This window comes from Penicillium rubens (assembly GCF_028828025.1).
Source record: "Penicillium rubens strain IBT 27055 chromosome Unknown utg000002l_segment0_segment0, whole genome shotgun sequence".
NCBI lineage: Eukaryota > Fungi > Ascomycota > Eurotiomycetes > Eurotiales > Aspergillaceae > Penicillium > Penicillium rubens.
The window spans coordinates 7,026,361-7,050,538 of NW_026890600.1; the positions used below are offsets into that span (position 1 = coordinate 7,026,361).

Consider the following 24,178-nt stretch of genomic DNA (forward strand, 5'->3'; position numbering starts at 1 on the left):
TCCATAACTAAGACACAGATTGCAAAACACAAGGTAAAATCGGCACTCAGAAACCCGTCTTGAAACATATAAGGTATCAAATTTCACCATGAATGGTAAGCCACGGATAGAATATCGTCATTGCGTGCCAAAAGAAAAAGAAAAGAAAAGAAAAGAAAAGAATTGGAATGTAGAATCGACAGAATGGAAGTGCATCGCGTACTTGAGCTAGCCGGCCCCGCCCGGGAACGGGGGGGGACCATCACGGAACAGTTATCCTGAACCTGTCATGTAGATGGTGATCCTTGACTTTGATAGTGGGAAGATTGAATTCCAAAAGCTTTTATGTTGTGTGCGAACAACATTTATGTTATAAACCCTTTCCACACATATCATCAAGACTTCATATTTCGGAAAAACCGTCCCATATCAAAACAGGATACCCCGAAGACGGATTGGGCAAATCCAAAACATTTTCGGGGATTCGGCGAGATTTGTGCTATTGGAAGTTGTAAGGATCATGATTCACCCATTCAGATACTTTATACGGGTGATCTGTTTACGCGAGCAGGGTGCGGCCCTATCCTGCTCAGGGCTGATCCACGATGTCGTCATTGATATTGAGATTGACATTCCGCATGAACTGTGACCCTGTAAGGAGTAACAACCGCCAGATTTTTATGGAGAATGCTGGGCATTAGCCAATTGGTCAGGCAAAAAGTGTGGGTTCTTTAGTTCCGTAGTTTTGTGATTCTACCAAACACCTAGTATCTTCTTATAGTACAACATAGGTCTAAATGATGTCTACATTACACTACATACAAAGTCATAGAAGAGAAGATTATTCTAAGAGTAGGCGTGAAAACGCAGTCAATACACTGCCATATAGCAAAATGCTGAGTTGATGGAGACTGTTGATGTGGGTATGGGTTCACAATGCATCAATAGATACGGCACCTAATACCAACAATCGCAACTCAGATACTTGAGTATTGTCCTCCAGCCACTGCTTCATTTGACTACGAGGTATCCCGGTGGGAGCATAGTCTTACTATAAGGGGATTCCCCCTACTGAGTTCAAATGGCCAATAATGCTCTCAGCTTCATCTGCAATGTCACGAACCCAATCTATACAAACATTTCAATGTCATTGTATTCTGTAAAGCCCCAATTGCCCACTCAGGGAAAGATGCCCACATGCAAGGTTGGATCGGAAAGTTAGAACAAAAGTACCATAGACAGCCCCAGACAGCCGGATTGGGCAAATAATGGAGCCGGTCGATCAGCCGGCGCTTGGTATATAAGACGGATCTCCGCAGTGGCCCGGATGTATCGACTAATGAACCCTCCATATATCCTGAAGTATTATATATATCACGCCCAACAATAGTGCGCTCTTCAAAAAGCCCCCCGTGGGTATCGCGGGTATCGCGGGTAGGACGGGTTGCAATTGCTTCTTGAATCCGACACTTTTGAGTCGTTCATCGATTAATGTCAATTCAAGACGCCGGAATTGGGACACGAAGAGTTCCAATCATCCTACTTGAACTCTTCTCCCACATTGGGGGTTTCATACTGCACTGCACCCACCATGACAGAGAATAATGAAGACCCCGAGTCTTCACACGACAGACAATCTTCCCGAATCGAAGCCCCGCCCGATGGAGGGCTGAAGGCATGGACACAAGCCTTGATGGGCCATTTAGTGGTGTTTAACACCTGGGGGTACATCGTCACCTTCGGCGTATTCCAGGCCTACTACGAATCAACGCTTGGCGTTTCAGCATCGGCTATTTCATGGGTTGGATCCGTACAGGTGTTCCTCATTTTCTTTGTCGGGGCATTCTCCGGTCGGGCCCTAGACGCGGGCTTCTTTCACTCGGTCTTTTGTGTCGGGGTGCTTCTGCAGCTCGTCGGGGTCTTCATGACATCGCTTTCCAAGCGCTATTGGCAGCTATTTCTCGCTCAGGGTATCTGCACAGGCCTTGGTAGTGGTCTGCAGTTCTGCCCTGTGATGAGTCTGGTCGCGACCTACTTCTCGGGGAGGAAGGTGTTTGCCTTGGCATTTTGTCTGGTTGGGAGTGGAACTGGAGGTATGCTTCTTCCCGGCTTGGTGAAGGCTCTCCTGCCGTCGATCGGATTTGGTTGGACGGTTAGGGTGTTGGGGTTTGTCATGCTCGGGACAAGCATCCCTGCTATTCTCCTGTTCCAAACTCGACTACCCCCGCGTAAGGCTGGCGCCCTCATTGAATGGTCGGCGTTCAAGGAACCTACCTATGTGCTTTTCTGTCTGGGCATGTTTCTGAATTTCTGGGCGTTATACTTCGCCTTCTATTACATTGGTGCATTTGCCCGTGACACTTTGGGCCTGACGTTCTCGGACTCGGACAATTTGATCATCGTAACCAATGGAGCAGGAATAGTCGGCCGCCTTATCCCTGCTTATTTGGCCGATCTCAAGTATGGACCTCTCAACACCATCATTCCCCTGACTCTGGCTGCTAGCGTGATGATGTTTTGCTGGGCTGCCGTCCATTCCACGGCAGGCCTGTACGTCTTTGCCGTTCTCTACGGCATATTCTCCAATGGTGTGCAGGGTCTCTGGCCATCAACACTCTCGAGTCTTACGCCCGACCTAAGCAAAACCGGAGTCCGCATGGGTATGGGCTTTACGATTGTGAGCTTTGCCTGTCTGACTGGCCCACCCCTCGGTGGAGCACTCATTGCTAGAGCCGACAGCTACATTGGAGCGCAGATCTGGGGCGGGTTGGCCTTCCTTCTGGGGGCGTTGATTCTGGTCGCTGCTCGTGTAATAAAGACCGGATCAAAGATGTGGGCTAAGGTCTAATCCAGTTGCCTGCATCAATCCTAAGAAGATCTGAGACTTTGTTCGTGAAGACTGTGGTATAATCGGAATTTGTCCCAATATCCTTATAGGAGGAACATGAAAAAATCATGGTATCAAAGGGGAAAGAAAAGGTCTGTGACTATAGGTCCCAGGCGGGTTCATCAAACATAGTTCGACACTCTGCAATGGTTAATCAACTTGTTTCTCCAAGAGAGAAGGGAACAGGCTCACTCAATTAAATTCCCATCAGGATCTCTCACGTATACACTGCGAATCTTCCCAACGGCCCCGGTTCTTTCTACAACCTTGGCGCCTTCCAGAATCTGTAGAGATCAGTCTCTTATCTGCACCATTTGCACCATTTGCGAGAGGGAAAAAAAAAAGGAGAGTCCATACTTCGACTCTGGCTTCTTGGAAAACTTCCAGGACCTTTTCGACATTCTCGTCTGTCAAAAAGCACAAATCGGCACTTCCTGGCATAACGTCCTGGGCCTTGGGTTCGAATTCCTTGCCTGATTGGTGAAGGTTTATTTTCTGAGAGCCAAAAATGAGGGCATGTCTGTTATCGTCAATGTCTTTTGAACATCCACTAAGATCATGAAAAAAAAGAGAGGAAAAAGAAAAAAGAAAAGAAAAGAGGGGTTACCTCTGGATGGATTGGTTAGCTGGTGAGGTAAAGATCTCGTGCCGCATGCCGAGGTAGGTTGTATAGAATGCCACGGTCTTGGGAATGTTGCGGACTGTTAGGACCAAGTGGTCTAGAGATCTGACGGCGAACTTCCCAGCCATGTTGGAGTAATCAGTACGAGTAATCAGTACGGAGTAGATGTGATGATATTCAAGGAAGCCTAACAGACCTCGGAGGTCAGCACTGGCCCCAGCCCTGGAGGGCCCTGGAGCATGACTCAGCAGATATGGGGGCCCGGGGTGTTGCTTCAATACATCCAACCTTGGAAGGTTGACTCCTATGTTTGTATGTACTTTACTGAATTGGTAGTTCTACAACATACAAGAGCAATTGACATTTGATAAATGAGAAGTGGCTGAATCCATGCTATTAATTAAAATGCATCATTCGAGACCGGATGTAGCCACAAGTCAATTCCACTTACCCCGCTGAAGCCCTGAGGGGATAGCTTCACGTATATTTCTTGGCATGTGGCTCAGCCATCAGTGAGATCATCGGGCATTGGACAGGACAAATGCCGCAACAGGGATAAGTAGCGCTAAGTAGCGCAAGATATGCCCATACAATCCAACCCTGGAGGTATAAGAGGCACCCCGCATAATCCCAGCACGTATTGTGAATAAACACGGCATAGCAACAACCATGTCCTATGCCACCTACTCCAACGCCCGACTATCGCAGTCATATTCCTCCAAGCCCCGCAAAACCCTCCGCTCACCAGACCGCGACATCGCCTTCCGCAACCAATACATAGCGCGCTCAAAAACAACCCTCGTACTCAGACCATTCGGCAGTCCCCACTCCGCCTTCGCATATAAGATCACCGAAGAAGATGGAACGCCACAGTTCACGGTGACCGGTCGCAAATACACGGATCGGTCGTGTCGGGAGTTCCGCGATGACTCGGGTCTGCCGCTTTTCGAGTTACATCGGAAATGGTCGTGGACAAATAGTTGGTCGGTTAGCTTGCCCGGGTGTGATACTGCGACGATAGCTACTGGCGCTCCGCGATGGACGCTGGGGAATACTTCGTTTGGGAATTTTGATCTTTCGTTTGAGAATGCGGCTGCTTTTCAGGGGAAGCGCGGAGATGAGAAAATGCTCACTTTGCATATTGAACGGCATGGGAATGCGCTGGCGCTTTTTGATGTTGTTGACGGAGATAGGAAGGTTGCTGAAGTCCGGGAGAGTATTCACCATAATGAGAAATTGGCTTTGATGAGAGGCTCTAGGCAGGGGTATCGACCTGCTATGGATGTCATTGTAATGCCTGGAGTGGATATTTCATTGGTGAGTATTCGAGTCTTTGGGGTCTTTGGGTTCTTGGTATATATATATTGATAGATTGACTGACAGTTGTACAGGTTTCGACTATCGCTGTTATTGTATCTGACTGGGTTTTTGGTTCTAGTTGATTAAGTTCCTCTATTAATTTTCTATAAATCAAGCAAATCAAGCAAATGCCAAGGTGTTTACGATTCTTGTCTCGGGCTTGGCGGGTATCTGCGAAGTCTTTTCTATCAACTTCACTTTAACCCAGCATTCTAGCACATTCTATTGCTTTGTGCAAACAAATCCATATGTGCCACATGCTATAAAAGAGGGGATCTCTTATGAATCTTCCTTCTACTATACTACTCTGTATTATACATATATATCTTATACTCACTATCCATGTTGGCTGTTGACTAGCTATCAGAATCCTTACGTCTATCTAGCCTTGAAGTTTCTCATCTATCACCATGTTCATCCTGACAGCTTGGCACTGCACATCGAAAAGTTACTTATATTAAAAAATTCGCGAGGCCTATCTTATAGGGTTAGTTTGGAAGCACCCGATCCTTTATTCTGGTTATCTTAACTATATTGATACCCAGTCTTGGGCTAATTGGAGTGAAGGTCGTCGGCCTCGTGGAAAGACTATAGAAACCTCGCTTCTCGGGTCCTGTGGTTCCTGATGGTGTACCCATTACAGGCCCTCCTGATTGCCCGCAGACCTTTACATTCCCGATCCCCCCGCTCAATTAGCAATACCGTATATATGAGGAAGGGAGAGAGGCATGAATACCTTTGCGCAGCCCTATGGCTATGCAGTCACAAGCATACTCAAAATTCACTAAGAAAGGGGTGAAGAAGACTGTCCCGCTGGTTTGCGACCGAGGCCGTAAACCCGATATTAGGGATACCTTCAATATAAAGCACAGTTATCCTTGGTTTAAATACGCCTGTTAGACGAGCCGAATCCGGGGAGATAGTCAGATAGTCCCGAGGCCCTTGCTGCTCTTCGAGTTCTTCCCTCTTTGTCTATATCTTGGAATGCATGGGAAAGACCTTTGGCTCTATCATCGGGTCTTAATTATCAAAGTTCTGGACCCTGTTTGACTCCCATGCCCCGAAGAATCAACAGTAATCTCAGAGTCCTTGTCTCTAGTTTCTTGCTCGAAGCTAAAAAGGCCCTTGGGCCCCTGTGTGGGGACAAAGGCCGTTACTACTTGAGTACTTAGGTAGGTTGAATAACCTTCCGTGCTACCATTTATATTGGCTACCTAGGTAGTTATTCAGTTATTCACATGATAAAATAACACGTTGCCCCTCATTTGTATCAGTTGCTTGACAATCTCATCTCTTTTCCCAATTCCATGCTAGCGTAATACTCTGGCTACAACTGTGCCAGCACATCAGCTACAGAATTTGACCAAGTTCGCCTTCTATTTGTGCCCCTTCGTGGACTACTTTGAGGACTACTCAGACTAGATTCTGTAATTATCGGAACTCCCTATTAACACCATGTTCGACTTTTTGAGCGCGCCAATCATCACATCCTCGCTGAGTGTTTTGATGGGCTCTATAGTCCTCTACTACCTCCATACAAAGATCTCAGAACGAGTTCTAAACAACTTCCAAGTCAGCGATACATGGATCCCAGAGAATGAGCTAGTCCTCTTGACCGGCGGCAGTGGTGGCATCGGCAGGCAAATAATGGAAGATCTTTCTCGCCAGAAAGTACGCGTTGTGGTCCTCGATATCAACCGGCCTACCTTTGAGCTTCCAGAGAACGCCACATTCTATCAAACAGATATAACATCGGCCAGCTCCCTTTCCGAAACGGGCACTGCTATTCGGAAGTCGCACGGAGAGCCGACCGTCATTGTGAACAATGCAGGCGTTTACCACCACGGCACCATTCTCGGAATGCCAGAGGAGAAATTGCGCCAGACATTCGATGTCAACATCATCGCCCATTTTCTCATCATGAAAGAATTCCTTCCATCTATGGTCCGTATGAACCGTGGCCATGTCATTACAGTAGCCAGTATGGCGAGTTTTGTCACTTCAGGCGAGATGGTGGACTATGCTTGTGCTAAATCTGGCGCTCTTGCTTTTCAAGAAGGCCTTCGGCAAGAGTTGAAATATTGGTACAAGGCTCCAAATGTGCGGACGAGGTTAGTTTGGGAAAGTCTTTCTTCGAAGAGAGATCGTGCTAACAATAGCTAGTATCATTCACCCTTTTTGGGTTCAGACGCCCATGATCAAAGGCTTCACTAAATATCAAGCTGACTTCGGTCAACCACTCCTGGATCCGAAGGACGTCTCCCAGGCAGTGGTGGAACATATTGTTACTCGGAAAAGCGGGCAAACTATCATTCCTCGACATTTCACAGTGGCTGGATCACTTAGGGCCTTGCCACTATGGTTACAAGAGGCAATTCGGTCATACATCTCGAGTATTATCCTGCGAGTAGGGATCAAACGGGCTGCTGATGAAAATTCTGGCTCGCTTGTTCCTTAATTCGGGTTGGATATTAAATCGACATTACAGTCAAGGGGATTTTGAAACAGAGTATCAACGTTGTCTCCATATGAAATGATCAGGGGGTGAAAGAAGGAATTAAGAGGCCTATGTCATCTCTTGAATCGTATACAGAGTAGTTGTTTCCGAACATCCAATTTCATATGTTATAGCTCCAGTATGAATTCTGAACCGTTGGAAAAAAATAAAAAAATAAAAAAATAAAAATAAAATAAAATTCAAACCCGAAAATCCGGACGCTGTCTAAACAATTCCAAAAGAGGCAAAAACAACCTCCTCCCCTCGAACCCAGCACCAGCCTTCATCTCCTCCTCTCCATACGCCCGCAGCTCATCCCACGAGATCCATTCCCATACATCGCACTTTTCCGGCTCAAGTACCTACCGACAAGTAAGCCACATATCCTGTTCTGTTCCAGTACACGGCCATATGGGGATACGGGGGTACGCAATAAAACAAGGAAAAAATCCAGTTCGCATAAAAATCGCAAAACCACAAGAAGCAAACATCAACTTACCCGAGGATCAACACCTTCGTCACAGACACCACCCATAAAAATGGTAATGTAGTGCTTATTCTCCGCTTTCATAATCGAATTCGTGGCATTCAGGAACCGCACATCCTGGATCTTCAGACCTGTTTCTTCGAGGGTCTCACGGGTCGCGCAGGTCTCGAAGGATTCGCCGAATTCGAGGTGTCCACCTGGTAATCCCCATGTGCCTTTAATCACAAATGGTAAGGATTGATTCCAATAGCTTATATTTGCTTGTTTGTTGCATGTGTAGGGGGTTTATAGGGTATTGTATGCACGTACCGGCGCCCAGACTTCCCTTTCGCTTGCCGATGACGAATTTGCCTGCACCGTTGAAGACGAAGACACCGATTCCGACTTTTGGATCCATTCTATTCCGTATGCTGTACGGGTGTTTTGGAGAGAAGAAGTTGAAGTGTGACTCTTATCAGGAAGTGGGGGGATGATCTCTTGGCTCTAAGGGGGGAGATCCTGTGCTCGGTATATTGCAGATATTTTTACTCTGTAGATTAGACTGTCGCATATTTTACAATGTACGATGTACTCCGTATTCTGATTATATATATCGAATGCCTCACGGGCACAGTAGTCTCTTACCTTGAACGATATAAATCACTATTGTGTGATCAAAACAATCACATCCTGAACCGAACCTGATCTGCATCACATACAGGCAATATGCCTGTTTCCCATGGAATATTCATGCAGTGGTTTAAGAGCCAAAAGAGAAGTACATACTTAATCCAGTAATGTAGCCAGCGATCTCCAATTTATGCACCCAATATTGAACTATAAGAATCCCATCACACAAAAGCAAATGCTACAGACTATCACGGCCTCTCCAGGACATGATCTGTCAAGGCTGAGATCAATCTTCAATGATCTTCATAAAGGGGATCACGATCTTCATCTAGTTCCCGCTTCCATCATATAGCGATGTGATCTATACAAATCCATTCACCTCCTTACTCTCTTCCGGTATATTTATACCCTTTCCCATACACTCCCAGCATATCAATTCTTTTGAATAAACTCCAAACCCTCGATTGAGAACATTCTCCTCAGAATTCAAATCCAACCAGGCAACAATCCATATAATTTCCAATCTCCTAAGAAGCCAAAATGCACATCAACATCCTCCTCACACTGTCCACCCTGACAGCTCTGAGCAGCAATGCCGCTGCTCAACTCCCCCTCAGCGGCCTCAATGGACTTGGTGGGCTAGGCAATCAGGGGGTCCCATCCAGCACGCCCATCCCCACCCTGACGAAGAGACCAGCCAAGCCAACCCCATTCCTCTCTAAGGCGCCTACCTTGCCCCTCCCGGCGCTGAACGCTAGAGACAGCTCTGATACAGAGCGTGGTTACGAGCCGGGTGGTCTGTTGGGTGGTCTTCTCGGTGGACGCTCTACACCTGAGGAAGCGCTGGAATCCCCGGAGAGTGGCCTGTTGGGTGGTCTTCTCGGTGGACGCTCTACGTCTGATGAAGCGCTGGAATCCCCGGAGAGTGGCCTGTTGGGTGGTCTTCTCGGTGGACGCTCTACGTCTGATGAAGCGCTGGAATCCCCGGAGAGTGGCTTGTCGGGCGATGGCGTCTGATGGTGCATTCTCAGATGCATCCTCACCTGCGCTAGAGAGTCTTCTACTGCATACAGATCGTTAATTGAGCAACTTGAGGCACCAGGGTCTTGTGTTAGTGTCTCTTGTGAAGGTTGAAGGAGGAACAGGACTTTAACTATGTCATTGTATCTTAATTCCGTGGTATTTTTTTTGGCTCCGCTGTAATATTGTTGAGTAATAAATGTTAGTTGCAATGTCTTATGTCAGATACATGGTCAGCCCTAGAGATCACCCTCGTTTCACCCAATGGCTATCAGGACTATTTGATATTCCAACCTCACGGCTCAAACCGAACACAACGCGAGCTACAGACGCCTTTACAGGCACAAACGAGGGTAAACCGCTAGTAATAGACCCGCTCAAGCTGCGGACGGAATCGTCCCCTCGAGTAATCTATCTGCATTGGGCAAGTGAAATTGCTGATTGATTTCACGAGCTGATCCCGCCAAAGATCATCATACACTCCTGTGTTCATGAATATCATCTCCCCCAAGGCTTTGAGGGGATTGCTTTCTTGGGCAAGGAAGTATTCACTGGGCACTGATGTTGTGACCTTGTAGAAAGGGCCAATAAAGGTGATAGCTCGAAGATCACCACCGCCTCGAAACACAGCCAAGATTCGGTCTTCATCCACACCAGCGTCAACGAGGTATTCATCTTCATGATTTCGAAGCTTTCGTCGATTATCAGAGCCCGTATCTGAGTATCCCAAGCCCAAAGCGACCGTCATCGCGTTATACACGTGGCCCATGTCTCTTGCCCAGAGGGCAACCACTTTGATGTCCGTATGATGATTTCTCTCTAACCATTCACGCCATCGCATTGCTCTTGTCCAGGTGCCGAAGAAGCTGACGAATGGCGTTGGGACCTTTTTCCATGAGAGGTGGCTATCGAATGCCGAAGAATCTGACGAATTAGACGAGTCGATAAGACTTCTGGGTTCTTCCTCGCAGCATTTGTCGCACTCTCTGCCATCGCAAGATGCGCGAAATAAAATCCAGGGGACTTCATGATTCCTCAATGGTTCAAACGGGGGGTTGACCATAGTGACTATGTTGGTGTTTTGAACGTCAGTAGATCAAGACGAGCTGACCGAATGGGATGTGTTGGGAAAATCGCGAAGAAGAAAGGTGATGATGCATCTATGGAAAGGAGGCGGTGTATAAGGCGACGACATGACAAACGAGACAAATTAGGCAAATGCTCAGAGAGAGCTCAGTCACATTGCATGTACGCAGGTATGTCAACAGAATGGGATATGTGATCACTCAGCACGCACTGGGGATAAAATGGACTGCTGAGTTTTATCAAAAGAAGAGGTGAGCACTAAAACGGGGGAATGCGAATAGATTGAAGGCAGGGAAATAAATAGTATATTGGTGGAAGGAGAGATGCGAATAGGCATGTTAACAGAAATGTGATCTCTCTCTCCCCGCAGATCCTCATAGTTCAACCTCCCGAGGTCGACCCATTTAAGACTTTTTCTACTCCACATGTCTGCTCGGAACCCCGAGTCCAAGCCTTTGCAGAACATTCTCTTTACTTTCAGCTCATTCATTTCAAACCATTGTATCCAACATGGCCTGGCGTCCAGATTACCCAGTGACACTTCCTGATGGTCGCCTAGTCTGCGGACCACACGGACTCGTAATCTGCGGCTACTGCACCGTTGACTACAGCTTTATGGATGAGATATTAGCGGAGGATGACGATGATGACTCAGAAGCCTCAGACCTTGGCAGTCACACAGACGACATTGATCGGCCTCGTGTTGACTACAGCTATATGGATGAGGTGTTAATGGAGGAGGACGATGATGACTCAGAAGCCTCAGACCTTGACGACCACACAGACGAAATTGATGGGCCTCCTCTTGTTGTTATCGGTGCGCCCACGTCTCGTGGAGAGCCCAGAGTCGGCACGGGACGCGTCTTCCCTACAAAGTTCAATTCTCAAACCCAAGCAACACGCCGCAGGCGCTTTTCCCACTCCGCAAAACTCACAACGCCACGCCGCCTGTGTATCGGTTCATTCGTCGCAACGATGAAACCCAATTCCTGATCTACACGGATGGCGCATGCTTAGACAACGGCGGTGCCAATCCAAGAGCCGGCTGTTGCTTTGTCTACAGAAACTCCACCCAGAACCCTGAAATCTGTGGCCACACAAGCTTTCCTCTCGAGAAGCAAGGCCCCACGGGCATAGAGCACCCGCAAACAAGCAATCGGGCTGAACTGCGCGCTGTCATTGCCGCTATGCGGTTTCGAGCATGGACTGGGGAAGGATGTCGCTGTCTAGTCATTGCCACTGATTCCGCGTACGTCGTTGAGGGTATGACGAAGTGGGTGAAGGGATGGGTGCGGAACAACTGGAAGACGAGTGCGGGGGCGCCTGTCAAAAACAAGGACCTTTGGGAGTGTTTACTCGGGGAGATGGAGCGATGGGATGAAAGAGGAATGCGCATTCAGTTCTGGCGTATTCCAAGAGAATGGAATACAGAGGCAGACCAGCATGCTAAAGTAGCTGCTACTGAGAGTGCGTCTCAAGAATTCCAGGATGTTCTCGGCGTCCTTGTTTGAGGCGATCCGAGCAGCCGGCCAGCCGGCCAGCATTTCACACTATCCATACGTGAGGAGTTATGGAGTTGTGCATAGCTTTAGATGACTCTTTCCCACCGATATCAGTTGAGGACGTTTTTACAAATCATATTCGAAACGTGCAGTCATTAAAGAATAATATCAGAAAACCACCCTTGCCCAAAAACAACCCAAAAACAATAAGAAGTCCCAAAAAGCCCCCAAAAATAAGTCATAAAGGAATTACTATACAACCCAAACGAGCCATGACTATCACACTCAAGGCATCTGTTGTCTTTGTTCAAATCACCAAAAAATGCCATTCCACACGAGTTGATACAGTCTCATGCTAAATAAGACTGGGAGGGTCTCCGCGGGCTATGCAAAGCGCACTCGCCCGAATTTTGACTGATATTACTTCCCCGATACCAGCCTTGATCAATCAGGCGTGTTTCCAGGTCTCGCCAGTAGCCCGCTTTCCCGCCGGCGCCTGTCTTCAGATCGAGGTCACCGAGGCGGATCTCAATAGATGACCTTTCGTCATGGGGGATCTGTGGAGAGGTCAGTATTCGACTCTGGATGATGTTTCCCGACATGATCTTGACCTTGACCATGACAGACCCTGACTCGCAGCATGAACTTACCTTAACGAACATTGTACAATCCCGCAACGTCATCGCAAGGGACATCTCCCGAGACTGCGCGGCCGGACCGTGCAGCCCAACATCCCTCTCAGTCTTCTGCAGAGACTGCAGTCTCTGCAGCGTCGGGTTCCGGTACAAAATGCGAGCCAGTCGCGATCGATCCTTGCAGCCCTTGATCGACCCCGTCGCCCGTAGCACATTCTCATACTGCTCCGACACCAGATCCAGCGGACAGAAGGACCGTTGCTCTTTGCGACCTAGGAGTTGCGACTCGCGGTTTTTCATATCCCTCAGCGCACAGGTCCGACACCTATGTGCTGTCGCGGGCGCTGATGGCGACTGGTTGAGCCATTTGGGTTTTAGCTCGGCCAGGGTGGTGCCGGGGTCTCCGGCCGTCGTCATATCAGTGATTAGTAGGCCGAATGGCTCATGTAGACAGAGATAGCTGCCATGGCGTTTTTCTGGGCGTGCGCCATTTAGTTCGGCAGTCCGGAGTTGCTCGTTGCAGCTGGCGATGAGACCCTCTGGGAGTCTGACGAGGGTTTGGTCGACTAGTTCTTCGGGGTTGAATAGCGGTCGGATGATAGTGTCGAAGTTTCGGACAATCTCTGTGTAAGAGATGTCAGCTGCGGTTTCTTTGCGGAGTCGGAGCAATTTCCCCTTAAGTTGGGTTGGTAGGTTGCAATGATCCGTGTCGTGTGTAGGTGGAGGTAGTGGCCTCTTTGGGTCTTTCCTGGCGAGAACTGGCTTTCTGACGAATCGATAAATCACATTTGCTCCTCCCTCGGCGAGGTAAACGAGCTGAACTCCCGAGGGGAGCTCAAGGAGATTGGGTTTGGTCATCCGTTAGAAGGATGGTGGAGATCCAAAACTATCTCTATGACCATGACGTGATAGTAGGCAATGATAGTAGGCAATTCGGTTATCACCGCCACCCAAGAGGGGAATAGATTGAATAGATCAGAAGGTGGAGAGGTGGAGAGGTGGAGGGATGTATTTGAAACAATCCACTTCAGATTATATGCATATGCATCCCAGTGCGAGGCTTAAACCCGAATCCCAAGGGGGCTAAACCGAGTTTAACCGGATCAATCTTCCAAGGCTGGGATATCCAATCAGCTTCGAAAGTGCGAAATCAAGAGAACACACAGCTCACAGCCCGAAAGAAGATTTCGAGACAGAACGGAGAAGCCGGACAAAGAAGCCCGACATTCGAAAATCCCAAAAGGTTTAGTTGTGGGGAATCGATAAGAACCCAGTGGCGTATTCCGTACCCCCGTCGATCATATCAACGTTGGGAAGTCATAAGAGTCGAGGGAACAAGGAACAACCATGGAATCATGGGGTCATGGAATGGAAGAACTCCATGAAGTTATAGGGGGAATCCCAAAGGTCAGAGGGAAAAAGGCCAATGAAGCCGTATTTATGGGCAATGGCGGTCAGCAAGATATCTCAGAGATGCAGACTGTGCAGATGTGATATGTAAAGAGGCTTGAGGGTTAGATATTTAGTAAATATGTAAATGGAATAAAAACAGAAATAGAAATAGAAATAGAATAGAAATAGAAATACCTACCTAGATATGGAAATGAGTAAAGATGTCGTAAATGTCCCTGCGGATAAACTATTGTCACACTGACCACATCCTCATCTCGTCTCTTTATATCTTCTCCTCCATCTCCTCTTTACGCCACTTCACCCTCTCACCATCTCACCATCTCACCCTCTCACCATTTAATCAACATGTCTAATATTGCAACCCCCGACCACTGTGTCGCCGATTTCTGTCTGGTCCCCGTAAGCCTCTCTAAATATGGAGTCACATTCTCCCTAACTAACATAATCTCAGATGGGCACCTCTTCGCCCTCGGTCTCAGACCAAGTCGCTGACGTCCATCGGATGATTGAAACATGCGGCTTGAAGTATGTCATGCATTCCGCAGGCACAACCCTTGGTACGTATGGAGTGTCTCGATGCTATAATACATACTACATATGTACACTATGTAGTAGTATAGTATTATAGTGTTACCTTGGCCACCTCCGCAATTCCAGTTCCAGTTCCAGCTCCTATGTGGACATTGTACTTTTCCATCTCATCTCCACCAACTGTGGCCCGTATCTGTCTGCAGCTGGAACTGAAATCACAGGAGAGAAAGAGAGGAGAGCGCTGAAAGCCGAGCGCCGAGAGCTGACAGGCCTGTGTACGCTATTTATATATTTACTGACTCTTTTCTGCTTTTGTAGAAGGATCTTGGGACCGGGTTCATCAGGTTATCGGACAGGCGCATACCATTCTCCATCAGAAGGGAGTTGTTCGTATCCATACTGATGTTCGGATTGGAACGAGGTGAGTTTGCTTTTTACTGTGCTATGCTCCTTGCTCATCTTATCTTGCATAATCCATCTCTCTTGCTAATTGTCTTTATTAGGACTGACAAAGTGCAATCGTTCGAGGATAAGGTGGCCAAGGTGCAGCAGATATTGGGAAAGTAGAGTTGAACTCCGCAAATCGAAACACAGACAATTGACTTAGAATCGTTCCATTCGTAGAGACTATAACTATATGACCTTGGGAAGATGCTGAAACCCGCTATCCCATCCCAGCTTTCTAATCCAAAACGCCTTGCCCTTGCATGCAAACACCTTATACCCATGTGCTATGCACTGTCCAGCCAGTGCACAGCCCATATCACAGGTATCACAGGACTCAAAAGGATATCCAAGAAACGACGTCAAAACGCTCCAAATAGAAAAAAAAAAAAAAAGCAAAACAACAGAAACCGAGGTCAAACCACTCAGCTCAGAAGGAAATCCCTCCACCGAGAAGATTCCCCCAGTTCCCACCAGTCCAGATCCAATTCCCCATAGACACCGACGTGCCTGACCTAGCCGATTCCGCCAGCTCAACCAGCGCCTTGAACACATTACTCGTCGACGAGGCATCACTAGTCGCATCCGAAGTCGAGACAGACTTGCGGCCAACCGGATTGGTAACATTATTCAAGTTATCGACGGTATCAATCGCTGGACCGCGGTTGAAGAAGTCCACCATGATATACGTCGGCTGTCGTCCATTCCACGCCTTCTTGCAGTTTGTCGCTGCAGTGCCCAGGTTACCCGTTCCGCCAGACGCGGCGTTCGTCGTCCCCACGTAGCTGGAGTTCGGGTACTGGACGTCCAGGATGGCCAGGTTGCTCGAGTACAGGAAGTGGTTCATCAGCGGGAGGAGGTTGGCTGCTAGTGCGGATGCGCTGTTGCCTTTGTATGTTGACGGTCGGTCTGGCTCGCATGTGAAGTTCGACGCGGAGGTTACGTCGTAGGGGTTCTCCCAGACGTAGCTCCATTCGTCCAGTAGGTAGGGGTAGCTGGTGCTGGTCTCTAGGGAGGCCACAAAGACAACGAGTCGCTTGCCGTCGTCGATCATGCTTTGGAGGGTTGGCCAGGTTGTTGGGGCGGTGCCTGGGGAGGTGGGCTCGTAGGCATAGTCGGTGATCTTGGCTGTGGTGAATTCGGTGTTGAGTTCGGAGGCTGTGGCGCCGTCGGAGTTGACTAGAAGGATAGTGACGACTATTTTGGTCGGAGTGTTAATTTCCTTTCTAATCTGTCCTCGCGGAACTAACTCACCCTCGTTTGGATTATCATCCAGCCATGTCTTGATATCTTTCAACCAATCGCTCAGCAACCCTGCATCGAGCAGGTCGCAGCTAGAATGGCATAGGCGCCATTGTGAGTTGCTCTTGTGAACTTGGGCTGTTACTAATCGGACGCCGGCTGATAGTTGCGTTGGAGTGTCGTAGTACTGGTTGGCAGCTATCGAGTTGCCACTATCACCGTCACGCACAAAGGGACTGTCATGGGCGCCGAGATGAGTAATTTCTCCATAGGACTTGGAGCAAAGATCAGGAGAGTTGTTGCACGCTGTCGTACGCTTTGTTTGGGTCAAAGGGTTCGCAAGGACAACAGGCAACAGTGCCAGGAAGTTGAATACCCGCATAACTGTACACAAATGATGTATGAGATGTAACAGTATAAACGGTATAATTTGAATCGAATATAAAAGGAAAAGAAGAAGAAAAGGAGTCAAATAAACAGAATGTTGACAAGGCCGCGTTGCCCTCTCAACTATTCTTAGATCGGTGGATCGACAATTGCACTGCCATTGGGCCATTTACACCAATCGACCTCTTCTATTTGTGACATAGCCCAGTGATCTTAGGCATAACTATTATGATCCAATTTTATTGTTCCTATACGCGTACGATTCTCGAATAATATGGGTATTATAATCAATTATTTACACATCTGCTAATATACATGTGGACGCAGGTATCATAGTCCTTTAAGCGACAAACGTATACCTGGAGCACGTCGCTTCGTTCTGCTCGCTCGTGGCGGATTCACCAGCTGTTCCAAGTTCTGTTCCATCCCATCAAAGAGAGATGGATCGCCCCAGGCCTGGAACACATCGTTCAACACTTGCTGTAGGGAATACGGGTTCCGCCGCCGCAACATGCGGTTCATGCGCCGCGCTGACAAAACATGGTGGCTGTAAAGCATGGCCAGCCGGTGGCGAACTGCCTGTGAGATCAATCGCTTGTCAAGACGAAGACCGGATTGTTCCAGCTCTCGAAGTAGAATCAGCCCCCGCACCCATGGAATGAGTCTTTCATCCGTTTGGGGGTTTGGTGGGGCGACGGTAAATTTAGATGCGGTGGTGTCCAATACTCGGAACATGAAGCCCCAGGAGACGATGGCCGCTTGCATTTGTGGGGTAAAGACCAGATCGAGCATCCGCCGATCGCGACCGTTGGCCTGCTTGGTGGGATCAAGGGACGGTTTCGCGGGTGGAAAATTCAGCCCAGGCTTTTGGTCACGGCTTTCCGCGTATTGTCGAACGAGCCACTGGCAGCAATCTCGGAGTTTATCCCAGTCTGCCCACGCCTCTGCCATGCCAAGACGCTTGAGCATCTCAACCCAGAATGCAGCACTAACATACCCTCCGGCGGGAACCACACGCTTTAGAATCTTGAAGATGAACATCACTTCGTCCACGGCGGACAGGCGTTGGCCCGGCGGCGGGCGGTGATTCATTCGCCGAGGGGTGAGAATCTGCTCGGCCAAGAAATCCACGCTGTCTTCGCCCAACGTCCGCCCACGGAGGGCTAGCTCATCGGCGACCTTAGACGCCGCGTTCAATTCCCAGGCCGCAATATGCTTTCGAAAGTGGATGTCGTAGAGATCTGGTGCGCCCGAGTATAGTTCCGTCAACACCGCTAGAGTCATATTATACAGTCGCCAATCCCGGGCCATGTAGTAAGACACCAACATGGACTCCTGCATACGCTTGTCTTCGAGAATATCAGGATGCTGATCGCTGCGGAGGAAGTCGGAGAGAAGAATGTCGCGGTTTTGGGAGGCAAGTTTTTGGATCAAGCGCGAGAATACAGTGCTGCCTGTAGAAATGCCGGACTGCTTAAGTATTTTAAGCTTGTCCAGGAGATCTTGGTTGCCGTGAGCTCTCGTGGCTAGTTCGCGCAACGTCCGGTGACCGATCTCTGATACACCGAGCATCTTCAGGCCACCAACGATCATATCGAAATTGAGAGCGCGAGTAGCAAACAGCTTAGCACCAATGTCGTCTTTGAAGGGTTTTTCGTCTTGCGACCCCTTCTCCTCGGATTTCGGGGCTGCATCTATTGGACCAGGTTGGTCAATCGAAGCTTCGGTATCAAACCGTTTTTTGACATAGCCACGGAGCTGATTGAACTCTTTCCGCAGCCCGAATCTCTCAACATATTCCAGCAATGGTTGTATCTCGTCGGGGCTCTGTGGGTGATCCTGACGTCGAGCAAGGAAATGATGCATTGAGATCGCCGCCTCGCCGTGGCCCTGCTGCACGAGCGTCGCAATGACAGGGCCGTAAAAGTTATGGTCGGGTGTCGCGGAGCATATGGTTTGGAATGCCTGCAATCCCGGCGACAAGGACGACCGCTGGAGATCAGCCGAAGTCGCAAATTCCGTGCCAGCCGGAAGAGACGAAGAACGGATCGCCGAGGGAAGAATTTTCAGCACATCGTTTGCGCTGGCTAAATGAGAACTTTGAAGCTTCTTGTGCCATTCGACCGCACGTTTCGTCAAGCCTTGGTCAAGAAATCCACCAACCACACGCTCATACAGCTGTGGCCATCCGTTGCCTTGTTGCTCCCGTAGAATGACAGCATAGTCAATAACCTCCTTGAGAAAAATTTCTCTTCTCAGTCCCATGTCCACAAAGTTCTGCCAAAAGAAGTCCGCTTGCTCTCCTGCAACCGGAAGCCGTACACCATCCACTCGGACCCTCAACCCTTCCCATATTTCTAGTGTGCCATTGTCGCCGTAATGGCGCTGACGGTGTCGAAGAAGCTCCTCCCACAGATCGAGATTATTTCGATGCTCCGGATTGTCCACTAATCGCGTTCCAATGTTGTTGAGGTGTCCGACGTCCGATTCGAATTCAAGCTTGTCCGGTCGGAGAGATAGAAGTTTAATAGGGCATCGTGTCGTGTTATTATGCGTTCGGCTCTCCACAGGAGGCGTGGGCGCAAAAGTATTTGGTTCGTTCGAGGCCTCAATGTCGTAGATGGGAAAGCTGAATGGCCGTTTCGCTCGGCATGAATTCTCAAGCTGATGCCGGGTCGGCCTATTGTCGGGTTCCTCGAGTGGTTCTTGTTTGGCGCTGCCCGAATGACACCGTAGACACCTGTACCTGGACTCCAATTGCTCAATTCCGATCGGTGTGGCTGTAAGGGTGTCAAGAATCGAGACGGCGGACGGCCTCTTCAACAGTCGCAGAAGCGCCGGGCGCATGAGTGGTTAAGGAAGGAAGGTCGGGAAAGCAAATTCTCGACGCCAAACATCCTTCTTCAAGCTCCTGACGTCAATCCAAAAGATTCGTTGCCGAGTATTCCAAAGTTGATACGCGTCTGGGCACTTTTCTGGCGCTTTTCCCTTTTGGGATGATGACCAGATGCAACGTCTGATTCGATCAGGTGATGCTCAACACGTGACACGATATCCAGCTCATTCCGGGATCAACTTCACATCCCCATCTTGCCCACGTCGTACCTCACATCCCCGCTCTTTCTTCGCTTCCAACCGCGAAAATGTTCCGTGCTACTAGCTCCCGCATGGCTGGGTATGTCCTCCCTTCGAATTGCTGCATAACCCCCCCCGCGCGCAAACCCGATCTTGAGAGTGCGACCATCGAATTTCCTCCCGCGATCTTCGGAGTCCAATTGCGATTGACGCGGCTGCGGGCCCTGCTATCCCGCCATCTAATTGCAAATTATACTGACTGATTGACTCTGTTTAGCTTCGTGTTCCGTGAGAACCGTGTGCCCTACTACCAGCGTCTCTTCCAGAACCACGATGGCAAGCGCCAATGGTGGAAGGTCAGTACCTCCGGAAGGGGCACATATACCCTCAATTGAGCTTCGCAAAGAACAAGAGACTGACATTGGGATTGTCCCGCAGACCTCCCGCTCCAGCTACCTCATGTACCCCTACCTCATCTCGGTCTACGGCCTCGGTGCTGGTGAGTAAACCCGTCTGCCGATATGAGATCCGGTTGAGGATAGAAAACTAATCGACAATAGCTACCACCTATGCCATGTGCCGCATGGTTCTCGTGAGTTTTACCCAACCCCCACCTCTCATCTTCCGACAAGAAGCACGAGTAACCGATTTGATACGTTCAAATGCTGATTTCCTTACAGGGCCACAAGACTTGGATCTAAATTGTAGGTCTCAAGGCTTAGTCTGGCAATGATAAATGATGCCATTTCCAGTTCCGTTGGTTATTCAGCTGAGGCATCAGTTGTTTTTTTGTATGGTGTACTTCTACTCCAGGGAGGGGTTAGATGGGTTGGCAGCCACGCAGATTTGGAGCTGTACATATGATCAATTAAAGCGCCAATCCAAGAGATGCTGCCATATATCGTTTCCCTGATGTCACGGAACGGGAGTCGTTCAGACCCCTCGCCCCAAGTTGGGTGGTACTGTTTTTGATAGAATGGAGATGGTTGTGCTATGACCCGCAACAAGTGGAAGCCGAGCTATCTTGGCCTTTATCAGTCCTGCTAGACATCCAAGTGGCGGTAATAACTGTCCACACATTAAGCACAGTATTCTCCGCCTATACCTGTACACGGCAGTGGGGAGATAGGTATATGGCGAAGGTCGACATGGGTGACTCATGACTTGCCTGGGCTATTCCAAGGAGGCACTTACAGGAGACGGACGATCCTCTTCCAAAGAACCTTGTATTATACCGTCTGTCGTAGCCATATATGTAGTGCGTACGTCCGATTGTTTGATACTCTTATGACAAGCTTGAGGAACTACGAAAGGCTCAGATATAGCAGTCACGACACTCAGCACAGCTTCGGGAAGGTTCGTAGTTTCAGTTTCAAATGAGTGCCTTCATTTGCACATCTAGAGCTCGTATAACTGTATCGGTCTTGGGAATTGAGGTCATAGAATTTCAAGATGAGACTAAAAGATACATACATGTATGTATCTCACATGCCTAGGAACACAGGGTATTCAATAAAATCCGTTCAGAGATATATGGAAACAACTGACGGCAAGGAGAGCCAATGATGGACGAGGCTTGACGTGAACGTGCCCAAGAGGTCTATGGGCATCGCGGAACAGAATCCTAAGGCTCGGGGTCCAGGCGCCCCGCGGGCTGCGTTCATGAGTCCAACGCCCGGTCGGTGGACCCGTGGACTTCACAAGTGATTACTCAGCCATTTCATATCGGACCCGGTCCACTGGCCAATTTCACGGCTTTACTTCCGTCTCTACGCCAAAATGTACAACGGCTTTGCTCGTTCCAATCTGTGTATCCCTTGAAGCAAGGGCATGCACTACGTATACCCCTATCTCAATATAATCTGTCAATTGGGGTCCAAAAATACAAATTCATACTCCTATGATGACTGTGTTCATTGAGAGCATTGAATATTACGAATATAACAATGGAAGACGAGAGCTTCAACTATTCAGAGAGACCCGCCAAGCGGGTTCGTCAGGCTTGTGAGCCTTGCAGGTATTATGCCGATCGGATTGTACAAAGAGATAGCCATTAACCAACTCCTCAGGCGTAAAAAAGCTAAATGCCCGGGAGAGCAGCCGGTCTGTTCTCTGTGTGCCAGGCTACGGCAACAATGTCTATACGCTGATGAAAGGCGTCGGCCACTTCCCGAGTTGAATCCAAGGCTCAGCGATTCAGACCCTGGGACATCCCATGTTCTGGTAAGTATCTTTCACTCTCAATGCAAGCTCGAAGAGTCCTTCTTCGGAAACTGATCCCACCACAGGAAGATAGGTTGCGAAGCCTTGAAAGCAAAGTGGGAAAGGTTCTGGATGTACTTGGGTAAGAACCCGTACATGATCCCTATTTGAGCAATCACTTACTCTTAGAAACATGCTGCAGCGCGAGGAGTGAGCCGCAAATACCCACCGAGTCTCTTGTTCCATCTGTGGCATTGTCAATGCCGAGTTCATCTACTCCCCTGCCACCGTGGGAGGAGATTATTCCCGTTGCAGAGCTATATCTGCTATACTGTGACTCTCAGCCTTTGCCTCTTTTCTACAGGGATAGCTTTCTCTCCAGTCTACAAACACGTGAAACAGAGCTCCTTTTTGCTATATTGGCACTCGCATTTCGTTTCTCATACGGTTACCATAGCAGGGCCGATTCCACTAGCCTGATAAATGGCTATGCTGAGGTTGCTCGGGGCCTCGTTATGAAAAGAGTCTCAGAAGGGCCAGTGGAGCTTTCGACCCTTCAAAGTCTCTGTATTTTGAGCTTGGTTGATTTCACCAGTACGGACCCAGCGTTTCCAACATCTTTCCAACATCTAGACTCGAGCTAACAATATCTACCAGACGGTAATACACATAGGTCCAGCATCCACAGCAGCTTGGCAATGAACCTTGCACAATGTGCCAATCTCGGACAAGAGCCCCGCTCATCAACCAGCACTATAGTCCGCGAAGAACGCAGACGCTGCTTCTGGAGTATATGTCTTCTCAAACGACTACATGGCGGCGACTTTCCAATCCTGGACATACCCCAAGCCGGAGGCCCTCCATATCCCCAAAGCCCAGCACGACCAGCACGCTTTCTCTCTCCGGGGCCATCAACCGTCGAAATCCGGCGAAGTGACATGCAAGACGAAGGAATCATTGCTTATGTGGTAATGCTGAGCGAAGTGTTCGCAAGGACGGCGCGATACGTGCGCCTTCACGGACGCCCAAGCAATGTCCCACCATGGTCTCCTCATTCCGAATACTCGAAAATTCTTGCTTTACAAATGGACCTCGAGACTCGCATGCCGTATCTTCATCGGTTCAAGCCAGCCAACCTCGGTGAACGCTCTCTCGAGGAATTGCAGGCACATCGTGAATACTGGGGCCCGTGGTTTCTGAATCAATTCATGTATCATACCAGCCTGTGTCTACTCAATCATCCGCTGCTTCTCTCGCTCAGTCTTCGGAATTTCCGCAGTACTATCCCAGAGATCTTTTTACAGCACACCTCGGACCTGATCTCCTCGCATACAACCTGGATCATCCACTTTATCAACTGCTTTGAGGAAAAGGCTTTTCTAGTATCAGATCCGCTACTAGGTTACAGCGCCGCCGTTGTCGCTACAATCGAGCTGCAACTCAGCTTCACGGATGATTTGACTATCAGAGAACATAAGCGCGAAAGATTCGCCAAGTGTGTCAAGTTTGTGCAAGGCATAGGAGAAAGGTGGCCGCACATGGCTCGACTGGTATGGACCCCCATCTCCTCGGATTGCCTGTGGGGTTAAATCAACAATCTAACACTTCATTCGGTATCAACAGGCTCATAGATTGCAGAGACTAGAAGACGCAGTCTCCGCAACCTACCAGTCAGACCCAGGCGCGCAAAACCAAAGCCTCCTAATCGACCTGTCCCGATTCTGGGAAATCCTCGAATACTCCTCCAACAGCGATACAGACTCTGCTCGGCGACTATTCGGAGAGTCGATATATGCCGGTTCGTCTTCTGCAGGCGCAGAGGTATCTCAGACGTCTCCTTTGCCTCCGCCGTTCCGGTTGACTGTCCAGGAACAAGATACACCAAATCTTCGGTCTCAATCGTACAGTGCCAATACCGCCTTTCCTAGCCAGGACTACCCAGCAAGCTCTTTGCTCTCGCCGCAACATTTGACAATGTCTAATGATGAGTTCTCTATTCTTGCTACCAATTTCTTTTCTCAGGGGCAAGAGTTCTTGCGCAGTGGTGATAACTGGGAAAGTGTTGGGAATTTCTAAGGGCTTGCACCAGCAGGCTTCAACTGTCATGTAGATCTATCTGGTCTTCAATTTTGAGGTGGAATAGTTACGGAAGGTCCAGGGCGTACTATTTATAGTGTGCATTGCGTTATCATACTCGACAT

The 24,178-nt window shown here is 48.9% G+C and overlaps 14 protein-coding genes across 14 annotated transcripts; 8 read left to right on the forward strand and 6 right to left on the reverse strand.

Moving 5' to 3' along the window:
- Positions 1-1,570: 1,570 nt before the first annotated feature.
- Positions 1,571-2,827, forward strand: N7525_005133 (uncharacterized protein; the record flags this gene model as incomplete). Its single annotated transcript, XM_002565102.1, has 1 exon — positions 1,571-2,827. The coding sequence occupies one exon, from the start codon at positions 1,571-1,573 to the stop codon at positions 2,825-2,827; it is 1,257 nt and encodes a 418-aa protein (XP_002565148.1).
- A 227-nt stretch (positions 2,828-3,054) lies between these two features.
- Positions 3,055-3,616, reverse strand: N7525_005134 (VOC family protein; the record flags this gene model as incomplete). The annotated part of the gene is made up of 3 exons (XM_002565101.2): positions 3,055-3,150; positions 3,224-3,386; positions 3,474-3,616. 3 exons carry the CDS (start codon positions 3,614-3,616, stop codon positions 3,055-3,057), a joined length of 402 nt encoding a protein of 133 aa, XP_002565147.2.
- Positions 3,617-4,157: 541 nt separating this feature from the next.
- On the forward strand, positions 4,158-4,930 carry N7525_005135 (uncharacterized protein; the record flags this gene model as incomplete). The annotated part of the gene is made up of 2 exons (XM_002565100.1): positions 4,158-4,805; positions 4,880-4,930. 2 exons carry the CDS (start codon positions 4,158-4,160, stop codon positions 4,928-4,930), a joined length of 699 nt encoding a protein of 232 aa, XP_002565146.1.
- Positions 4,931-6,302: 1,372 nt separating this feature from the next.
- N7525_005136 (uncharacterized protein) lies at positions 6,303-7,305 on the forward strand (the record flags this gene model as incomplete). Its single annotated transcript, XM_002565098.1, has 2 exons — positions 6,303-6,958; positions 7,011-7,305. The coding sequence occupies 2 exons, from the start codon at positions 6,303-6,305 to the stop codon at positions 7,303-7,305; spliced, it is 951 nt and encodes a 316-aa protein (XP_002565144.1).
- A 239-nt stretch (positions 7,306-7,544) lies between these two features.
- Positions 7,545-8,228, reverse strand: N7525_005137 (nucleotide triphosphate diphosphatase NUDT15; the record flags this gene model as incomplete). The annotated part of the gene is made up of 3 exons (XM_002565097.1): positions 7,545-7,706; positions 7,844-8,046; positions 8,141-8,228. 3 exons carry the CDS (start codon positions 8,226-8,228, stop codon positions 7,545-7,547), a joined length of 453 nt encoding a protein of 150 aa, XP_002565143.1.
- A 752-nt stretch (positions 8,229-8,980) lies between these two features.
- Positions 8,981-9,457, forward strand: N7525_005138 (uncharacterized protein; the record flags this gene model as incomplete). The annotated part of the gene is made up of 1 exon (XM_002565096.1): positions 8,981-9,457. One exon carries the CDS (start codon positions 8,981-8,983, stop codon positions 9,455-9,457), a length of 477 nt encoding a protein of 158 aa, XP_002565142.1.
- A 364-nt stretch (positions 9,458-9,821) lies between these two features.
- On the reverse strand, positions 9,822-10,523 carry N7525_005139 (uncharacterized protein; the record flags this gene model as incomplete). Its single annotated transcript, XM_002565095.2, has 1 exon — positions 9,822-10,523. One exon carries the CDS (start codon positions 10,521-10,523, stop codon positions 9,822-9,824), a length of 702 nt encoding a protein of 233 aa, XP_002565141.2.
- Positions 10,524-11,056: 533 nt separating this feature from the next.
- N7525_005140 (uncharacterized protein) lies at positions 11,057-12,057 on the forward strand (the record flags this gene model as incomplete). The annotated part of the gene is made up of 2 exons (XM_061213289.1): positions 11,057-11,421; positions 11,442-12,057. The coding sequence occupies 2 exons, from the start codon at positions 11,057-11,059 to the stop codon at positions 12,055-12,057; spliced, it is 981 nt and encodes a 326-aa protein (XP_061070310.1).
- Positions 12,058-12,398: 341 nt separating this feature from the next.
- On the reverse strand, positions 12,399-13,541 carry N7525_005141 (inositol-pentakisphosphate 2-kinase; the record flags this gene model as incomplete). Its single annotated transcript, XM_061213290.1, has 2 exons — positions 12,399-12,605; positions 12,699-13,541. The coding sequence occupies 2 exons, from the start codon at positions 13,539-13,541 to the stop codon at positions 12,399-12,401; spliced, it is 1,050 nt and encodes a 349-aa protein (XP_061070311.1).
- Positions 13,542-14,441: 900 nt separating this feature from the next.
- N7525_005142 (thiamine-binding protein) lies at positions 14,442-15,194 on the forward strand (the record flags this gene model as incomplete). The annotated part of the gene is made up of 4 exons (XM_002565092.1): positions 14,442-14,495; positions 14,548-14,653; positions 14,946-15,048; positions 15,131-15,194. The coding sequence occupies 4 exons, from the start codon at positions 14,442-14,444 to the stop codon at positions 15,192-15,194; spliced, it is 327 nt and encodes a 108-aa protein (XP_002565138.1).
- A 307-nt stretch (positions 15,195-15,501) lies between these two features.
- Positions 15,502-16,695, reverse strand: N7525_005143 (uncharacterized protein; the record flags this gene model as incomplete). The annotated part of the gene is made up of 1 exon (XM_061213291.1): positions 15,502-16,695. The coding sequence occupies one exon, from the start codon at positions 16,693-16,695 to the stop codon at positions 15,502-15,504; it is 1,194 nt and encodes a 397-aa protein (XP_061070312.1).
- Positions 16,696-17,030: 335 nt separating this feature from the next.
- N7525_005144 (uncharacterized protein) lies at positions 17,031-19,547 on the reverse strand (the record flags this gene model as incomplete). The annotated part of the gene is made up of 1 exon (XM_002565090.2): positions 17,031-19,547. The coding sequence occupies one exon, from the start codon at positions 19,545-19,547 to the stop codon at positions 17,031-17,033; it is 2,517 nt and encodes an 838-aa protein (XP_002565136.2).
- Positions 19,548-19,794: 247 nt separating this feature from the next.
- On the forward strand, positions 19,795-20,476 carry N7525_005145 (cytochrome c oxidase subunit 7; the record flags this gene model as incomplete). The annotated part of the gene is made up of 5 exons (XM_002565089.2): positions 19,795-19,875; positions 20,053-20,131; positions 20,214-20,274; positions 20,336-20,367; positions 20,456-20,476. Exons 1-5 carry the CDS (start codon positions 19,844-19,846, stop codon positions 20,474-20,476), a joined length of 225 nt encoding a protein of 74 aa, XP_002565135.1. The 5' UTR covers positions 19,795-19,843.
- Positions 20,477-21,721: 1,245 nt separating this feature from the next.
- N7525_005146 (uncharacterized protein) lies at positions 21,722-24,053 on the forward strand (the record flags this gene model as incomplete). Its single annotated transcript, XM_061213292.1, is given in 6 exon segments — positions 21,722-21,779; positions 21,793-21,998; positions 22,064-22,119; positions 22,180-22,571; positions 22,635-23,527; positions 23,601-24,053. The coding sequence occupies 6 exon segments, from the start codon at positions 21,722-21,724 to the stop codon at positions 24,051-24,053; spliced, it is 2,058 nt and encodes a 685-aa protein (XP_061070313.1).
- Positions 24,054-24,178: the final 125 nt, after the last annotated feature.